Source organism: Staurois parvus, unplaced genomic scaffold (assembly GCF_062004578.1).
Source record: "Staurois parvus isolate SC_StPar_1 unplaced genomic scaffold, SC_StPar_1.0 ptg000758l, whole genome shotgun sequence".
NCBI lineage: Eukaryota > Metazoa > Chordata > Amphibia > Anura > Ranidae > Staurois > Staurois parvus.
In genome coordinates this window covers 1,685,370-1,693,422 of record NW_028318554.1, presented here as the reverse complement: position 1 = coordinate 1,693,422, position 8,053 = coordinate 1,685,370, and the positions used below count along the sequence as shown (strand labels likewise).

General features: G+C 44.4%; 1 protein-coding gene across 1 annotated transcript; it reads right to left on the bottom strand.

Moving 5' to 3' along the window:
• Positions 1–1,031: 1,031 nt before the first annotated feature.
• LOC149444969 (trypsin-like) lies at positions 1,032–7,431 on the bottom strand. The gene is made up of 5 exons (XM_089654370.1): positions 7,323–7,431; positions 4,850–4,997; positions 4,118–4,371; positions 3,800–3,936; positions 1,032–1,320 (listed from the first exon to the last, which is right to left on the bottom strand). The coding sequence occupies exons 1-5, from the start codon at positions 7,360–7,362 to the stop codon at positions 1,174–1,176; spliced, it is 726 nt and encodes a 241-aa protein (XP_089510496.1). The 5' UTR covers positions 7,363–7,431; the 3' UTR covers positions 1,032–1,173.
• Positions 7,432–8,053: the final 622 nt, after the last annotated feature.

Below are 8,053 nucleotides of genomic sequence, written 5' to 3'. Positions count from 1 at the left end.
TGACATGTCAGGGACTGCCAGAATTGCTTACAATCAAAATCCAGTGACTGTTTCACTCGAGCGGGTAGGGCCCTTTGTGATAGAAGCTGAAGTGGTGAGAGGTCTTTGGCCACCATTGTCAAATTTCTGCTTAAATGGACAGTGCTACCCCTTTCTGGGACCCCCATGGATTTGAAGCGTGTCCCCCTTGCTTGGATTGCAAAACACTGTTTAGAGTTCTCCAGCTTAAACTTTGAGCCCCCACACTGGCTTCCAACAGATACTCAACACTGGCCGAGGGGGGGGGGGGGGAATTAGTAAGGACTATGTTTTATAACTGTCTCCTATAGCTAGGGTAACCCTTTAAAGTGATATCAAACCCTCAGTTTAAGCCCTTTCAGCAGCTGCTTTACTAACTTAGAGTATGGAGCTCCTTCTTTTAATTGTTGCCTATGTTTCAATTTAAGCTGGATCATTGCCCCAAGTTTCATGTTTTAAGATGGTTCCTAAGGAGTCACCCATAGATGCAGGGACTAAAGTTGTGTCTCTGTCTGCATGTGGTTTGACTACAGTACTAGGCCTCACCATAGGTCAGGTGAATTGCAGTTCTTGTGTCCCTTAACTAAAGTGACAAATGTTAATTTAGGTGCTTTTTTTAATGCAAGATATTTAGATACTTATATATACTTTTTTTTGGTATTAAGCTTTTGCCACCCATGTACAGCAGAGCTCAGATTGAGAGTGAGAAGCAGCAAATCACTTTGCTTGTAGTGCTAAAAGGACATTTCTAGGAGGAGACAGCAGAGTGCCAGTCAGATGAGCTCATCAGTCTGCTGCTTCTTCACTGTCCAATCACGGGCTGGAGGAGGGACAAAACCTGTATGTTAATTGCAGCTAGGAGAAATCAATTCTCCTACCTTGCCAGACAGGGCTGTGCAGCACTCCTGTGTTAACCTCAGGACTGGATTGACAAATTTGTAAGAGGGCTCCCTTGAATGTTTTTTCACCCGTGTATTTAGCTGTTTGAATGGAGCTAAACATTAAACACAATCTGACCCTTATTGGAAACTTTATTTATAGGTTAAATATCAAAGAAAAATCACACCATAGTTTAGGCCATTATTATTCATTGATGCAGATAGCAATTCCAATTTGTTTCTGGGATCATTAGAAAGGATCCTTCTGGATAAAGGTTTAGTTGGCAGCCATAGTGCTGAAGATCCAGGAGTTGTAGTTGCAGACCTTGGTGTAGACACAGGAGTAGTTCTGATCACAGCCATACCCCCGGGAGACAATACCCTGGAGCTGTCCATCACATACCACGGGACCACCAAAGTCAACCTGAGGAGACAGATTGAAAATTACTATTTGATCTGAACAAATTAGTAAACCGAATTTAAAAGAACAATCTAATTTTTAGCAGATATAAAACTAATGGAGTTTGCATAATCATTGCAGCAGTGCTGTCTGGGCAAATGATCTCATTCCAGGGCAAATTCCTTGGGAGAACAATTACCTGTGGCAGGTTCCATGGAGCCATAAGGTTCCTCCAGTGGTTGCCATCAGTTCTTTGGGCAATTAGCAATTTCTACCTCTCAGATAGGTTCCTGCTGACACCATTGATCTTTTAGATATCTAAAAAGGGGGTAATTCTTTCCAATAACCACAAGTGTAAGGAACATTCTTCCCACTGACCATCACATGAATGTATCATGAGTTGTAGGTATAGTCATTTCTAGCAGGGGTTCCCTGAGACCAGAAACGTATTTCAAAAGGTTCTTCTGTGTTGAAACTGTTGAAAAAAGGCTAACCCGTGGTATATCTTGTTTAATACTTAAAGCCCACTGAACTTTCAGTTTAAAGCAGCTAAATATATTCCAGAGGTAAACAAATTCAAAAGATGTTCACTGTCTTCTGTTCATTTTCTTTCTAAAGCAGTCACAGCCCAACCAGAAATGCCTATCCCTTGCCAGCATCTGCAGAGTGGGGCCCTTGCTGGGGAAGTAATGGTCCCTCTGCAGAGGTCTTCTACACCCAAGCGGGATCAGACCTGTAATTAGCAAAGCTCATTCTCCCTGCTGATTGGAGAATTAGGTCTGACTCAGAGGATGTCAGAGACTTCGGCATAAAGACCACTGCTTCCCCACAAGGGAAGGGACTGTCTCTACATTATGCTGGCAGGGGACAAGGTTTTTGATTCAGGATGTGACTGTCCAAAGAATGAAAGTTGGGCTTTAAACATAGTTTGAGTGCACATGGAATGTATTTAGTTGATTTAAACTGAAGGTTCAGTTTAAATTCAAACTGCTGAAGTTCCATCCACCATTTTAAAACAGCGCTGGGATAGTGGCTTACTATCCCCAGTGCTGGTGTCAGTGGCTCTTGGGGATCCTGACAGCACTGAAACTAAAACCACCAGTTGTCAGTGCCAATGTTGGCACAGCAGTAAGGCCAGGAGCTGAAACTATAAGCTCCTAGCCTTTCGATTATCATACAGACAGATAGGCAGTGGTTAGCCGCTTGGCAGTACTAGGATCATTTGTTCGAATCCCAACCACAGCACCACCTGCCTGGAGTTTGCATGTTCTCCCAGTGCCTGCGTGGCTTTCCTCCGGTTTCCTTCCACACTCCAATGATATGCTGGTAGGTAAATTTGGCTCCTGTCTAAATTAGCCCTAGTATGTATGATGTAAGTTAGGGACCTTAGGTTGTATGCCCCTTGAGGGTTAGGGACTGATGTGAATGTAAATCTATATCTATATCTATATATCTATATATAGCGCTGCGTAAATTGACAGCACTATACAAGTACCTAAAATAGGAACACATTGTAGATATGAATGGAAACACTTCACTGTTGTGTTTACATGGGGAATACAGTGGCATTACAGCAATTCCTGAGTATAGAGGCCACCACAGAGCGGTTACACCTATGTCTAGCCTGTAGCTACAGCAGTAGATCACTGCTAGAGTGATCTATTGCAGGCTGATTGCAGCCAGCGATAGATCACGTCTAATCGTGATCTATCGCTGAAAAGAAACAGAAAATGAAGTAAATGAAAATAGGCACACAGGGTTCTCATTAATACAGATTGAGGTCCTCCAGAATGGGTGCTCTAAGCAGAGAAAACTGGTCTCACTTTTCTCTGTATTTTGCAACTCTAGCATTGGGTTCTGGAATTTAGAGGCTTCAAGGAGTCTTTGGAGGGATGAAGTTCCAAGTTTTACTGAGGACCAGCAGGCTGTGTGTCTAGGCGCACACAGCCTTTATAATCAAGGGGTTGTCGGCCATTCAGGGCCACACCCAGGAGACAGGAAGTCACCTGCCCAGGGCATAGGCCAGCACTACAGGGAGCAGACGTCTGCATGACCAGGCTGACAACTGGCGTTTCAGTGGTGCAGAAGCATAGTGTTGCGTTCTGGATTGAAATGTATTCCAGGCTGAGAGCTGTGTAGCACAAGGTGAGCTGCTAAATAGCCAGGAGGCTGTTTTTTCTTTAAATGCTGTGTAAAGCTGACCCCTCTGTGTGGGAATCCTGATGTAAGGAACCTTTATTTAAAAGAAAAAAAAAAAAAAAAAAAAAATGGGCTCAATAGCCCTAAAACCGTATTCCCAGGCTTGACTGAACTCATTGGTAAGCACTACACATAAGTGAAACCTCCTATGTATATCTTGTGATATTATCTTATATATTTGGTTGTCTCTGGTACCTCAAAACCTGATTTTCCCATTTTTTTATATTCTTGTACATTTGAGGATTCAGTACTACCCTACTCACAGATAAATATACAAAAAAAAAAAAAAAAAAAGTCAGATTACCTGGCAGGAGTCATTTCCACTGGCCCGATTGCCAGCACAGAACATATTTTTGGTGATTTCACCAGGGTAAGAGTTTTGGCACTCGCTAGCAGACAAAATTGGGGCATTCAGACATTGCAGAAGATCTGGATAATCAGCTAAAAAGGGAAATAAAACAAAATATAGGTCAGCATAGAATGAATCTTCCATGTTTGACCTTTCCAAGATGTCACACTATTTAGTGTTATTGGTGACCTGGGTACAGAGTAAAAATCTTCTAAGTATGATACTTTCCAAGATTTAGATGTCCACAGAACTAGGAAATACTTTGTGACTTACTTCCGCTGCTCAGAGTGTTGCCCCATCCGGAGATCAGACAGCTGGTACCGGCGGCAGCGCAGCCGGAGGGTAGGCGTGCGGTCCTGACATCGGAATTGATAAAGGCTGCCCTGGCGAGTTTGACCAACATGATGTCATTGTCCAGAGTTTGGGAGTTGTAGCCTCCATGTGTGATGACCTTGGCAGAGTTGATGAACTGCTCGGTGCCCTCTTGCACGGCAATGTTATGTTCTCCTAGTCTGACCTGAATGCTCCTGAAAAAAAATTAGCAAAAAAACACATTTATCACATGCTAAAATGATCTTTATTCCTTTATGTAGCGTCATGTCTTTTACATAGAACCAGTGTGCCTTTAGGGGCTCAATTTTAGCAGTTAAATAAGGTAATTGGGGAAGATTAAAGCTTCAATTCTGGGCATTTGTTATTGGGCCCCCTAAACAAAAGTATCAATCTGCGGCCTACAGTATCTTTACCACAAGATGGCCTCAGTGTTCCCATCATTCAACCAATAGGACTAAGGATAGAGTGTGATTGCAGTGCATCTTAGCCCCACCCCTGAGCACCTCTGTATATATGCCAAGAACTATGCTGATGTCATCACTTCAGCACCACCTACCACAGGGAGACAACCCTAGCCCCACCCCTGAGCACCGTGTATTTATGCAGAGAGCTATGCTGACGACTGTTGAACAGGAAAAAACACAGGATTTAAAGGAGAGAAATTGCTCTTACGATTTGTAGCATTGAGCAGCAGAGATCACCCACAGGCTATTTATCAGGGTCCCCCCACAGAAGTGGTTCCCGGAGTTCAGGGACACCTGGTAGGGAGCAGCGGTCTTGGCGCAGATGTAACCTCCAACAATCTTGTCATCAAAGGCAACTGCAGTTAAAGATTGAGAATAGAACCATTTATTGTACATCCACTACAACAGCAGATTGGAGCTGAACTCCAGGCTCTAAACACAAATGAAATATAAAGGAGCTTTTTACCTACCAAAGGATATGTAGCTCTGTTCACCCAGATCTGAGATTTACACAGCTCTGCCATGCAGCTGGCAGGGCAGAAGACCTACTTTTTTCTTTGCTACAGTTAACATGTTAAGTTCTTGTCCCTCTCTCAGCCTTTGACTGGACAGTAAAGGAGAAGCAGCAGACTGATGAGCTTATCTCTTGCCAACACATGGACATTGCAGAAGAGCTAACGGGCTCCTTTGTAAGCTTATCTCTCCCCCAGTCCAAGCTCTGCTGTACAGCCCCTCTCCCAGTCCAAGCTCTGCTGTACAGCCCCTCTCCCAGTCCAAGCTCTGCTGGGACTTTGAATGGCTGATATCAGGTCAAATAGCATTGGAAAATAAATGAAATTTATTAATATCAGGGTCTTTTCAGCTGGAACGTGGGGGAATCTCCAGCACTGAATGGATGAAATGGCAAGGGGGGGTGGGGGGTGTACTGCACGGTCCATTGATTCTGTCTGCTGGGAGGATCTACTGTCGCTGGAGAGGATCTATTTCTGCAAGGGGGTCTAATGACGCTAGGGAGGTCTATGGTTTATGGTGGGGGCTCTACTGTTGCAGGTGGTCCATTGTTGCTGGGGGGGGGGGGGGGGGGGTCTATTGTTGCTGGCTGCATGGGATCTATTTTGCTGCTTTTCTTATTACAAATTCCATACCAATTGAGATTTGGTTCTGTATTCTCTAAAAAGGGTGGCACTGGGAGGTAGGTAAGGGGTGGAACCAAGGGATGGTGCGGGGCAGAGACAAGGGGTGACTTGGACTTCTGAGAAGGAAAAGCCCGGATTAATACAAATTTGCATTATTATGTGTCTTACATTTGCCTGGAATCCAGTTTGTTATGATATACAGCAGAGCAGTGAAAAAAGCAGAGATTTCAAAAAGACATTAATAGGGATGTTCTATATCTTCCATTCGTAACAACATTGGTCAAAAGTTCCACTTCCCACAGAAGCCAAGCAGCCATGTATTGCATTTCCATTGAGTATTTTTACAAATTAAATCAAAATTGTTAATTAGCATTACTTAAAGGTCTATTTATAAAACATTCATCAATGGATGAAGCATTTGCTCAGGCTGCACGAATGTTACACTTTACCCATATTTCCTCTTCTACTATGACTTCCTATGATCGTCCGCTTTATCTAGTGGCCAAAATGCAGTATATTTAAACACCTCAACTAGGATATATAACACATTTTGGCCACTAGATGGAGCTGGTGATCATAGGAAGTCTATAGTATTAGAGAAGATGAGGAAAATGCTTGTGACAATTGTCCAATGGATGTTTTTTTAAATAGACACCATTAGAAACAAAAACCACAACACAAAACAGAACACTATTGTATAGGACAATTAAATGTCACACCCAGTGGTGTATTTAGGTTTTGTGCTGCCCTAGGCAACACAAAAATCCCCCCCCCTTTCCCAGTGCACCCCCACTGTCTCTAGTGCACCAATATTTGCTGGGCAGAACTTATTGGTCGGCCACATCTTCCTGTGAAGTGTCAGTTAGTGGTATGAGCAGCAGGAAGGTGTCAGTGGCATGAGTCAGTCACCTGGCAGTCTCTGATCAGTCTGTCAGCCCCCCCCCCCCCCCATAGTATACATGATATACACAGGAGTAGGATGGAGATCACTCACCAGGCCTGGTGGAGGGGTGGGGACCGAGGGGGGCAGCCATGTACTGCCAGTATATATCCTCCTCACAGTCTCATTTCCCTTCCCTCTCTGTGACAGAGATCCCTGCCTCCCCTGGACACTGCCATCCTCCAGGATCATCACTCAGCCCTGGCTCCCCACCACCATCAACTGCGGAGAGCTCCAACCCTCAGAGCAGCCTACAGCACTGCATGCTGGGAGTTGTAGTCCTTCCCCTGTACACCCTGCCAGGATTGTAGTTCGCTCCTGTGGAGGCGGCAGATCAGAGGTGGGGGGAGGACTACAACTCCCAGCATGCAGTGAACCCGGCCAGGCTGTAGGCTGCTTTGAGGGTTGGAGCTCTCAATGGTGGTGGGGAGCCAGGACTGAGAGATGATCCTGGAGGACAGCAGTGTCCAGGGGAGGCCTGATACTCCCACTCCTCACTGGATTCCTCTGCTGTAGAGACATCATTGACTTCTTCTGAGGAGCAGCACCATCCCCCTGAGAAGTGCCCCCTGAACAGGTGCCTTGTTTGCCTCCCATGGTCATACCTGCCAAGCACAGCAAGACTGCAACCACACGGAGCTTCATGGTTGATCTGTGAGATGCTCAGTGAAGGTTTCAGCTTTTGCTGTCCTGAATTTATACCCTGAAGCAGAAGTGGGAGGGGTTCTGTCCAATGACACACAGCCTTAGCCAATTACAAATACAATGAAACAGATCCTATAGCAGCATGTCTATGGACAGTCACCCTAATGGCCGTATGGTTTGATTATAAAATTCCCACGTGGGGCAGATACAGAGGATTGAAGATCTGTTTATCATCTTACCTGTTTCACTAAAAACATTTCATCCAAAATGCCCTAAAACTATTATATTTCACACAGTGCACACTGTCAGAGGATTGTTACAAAGTATGAATAAATTATTTAAATATTGTGAAAATAAAAATAGCAAAGACCATTGCTGATATTAACGTGTTACAGAGTCTTCGGTGACACCAAATCTGACTTTGAAATCGTGCGACTTCACTTGAGTTCACACAATTTCAAAGTCGGATGTCAGTCTGACTTCAGGTGCCACTTGGAAGACATCTGTGCAACTTCATGTACAAATGTCTATGCGAGTCGCACCTGAACTTGCAAAAAGTAGTGCATGAAGTACTCTGCAAATCGGTGCGGCGTCAGAATCGCACCGATATGACAAACAATAGGGTGTGACTTGTCATGCGATTTGAAACTATCAAATCACATTAAAATTTGCACTGGTGTGACTGGGGACT

Coding starts and splice junctions, on each gene's coding strand:
- LOC149444969 (XM_089654370.1), bottom strand. CDS start 7,362: ATGAAGCTCCGTGTGGTTGCAGTCTTGCTGTGCTTGGCAG. Junction 4,998..7,322: donor AGTCTTGCTGTGCTTGGCAG/GTATGACCATGG, acceptor CTTTAACTGCAG/TTGCCTTTGATGACAAGATT. Junction 4,372..4,849: donor GCTGCTCAATGCTACAAATC/GTAAGAGCAATT, acceptor ATTTTTTTTCAG/GAGCATTCAGGTCAGACTAG.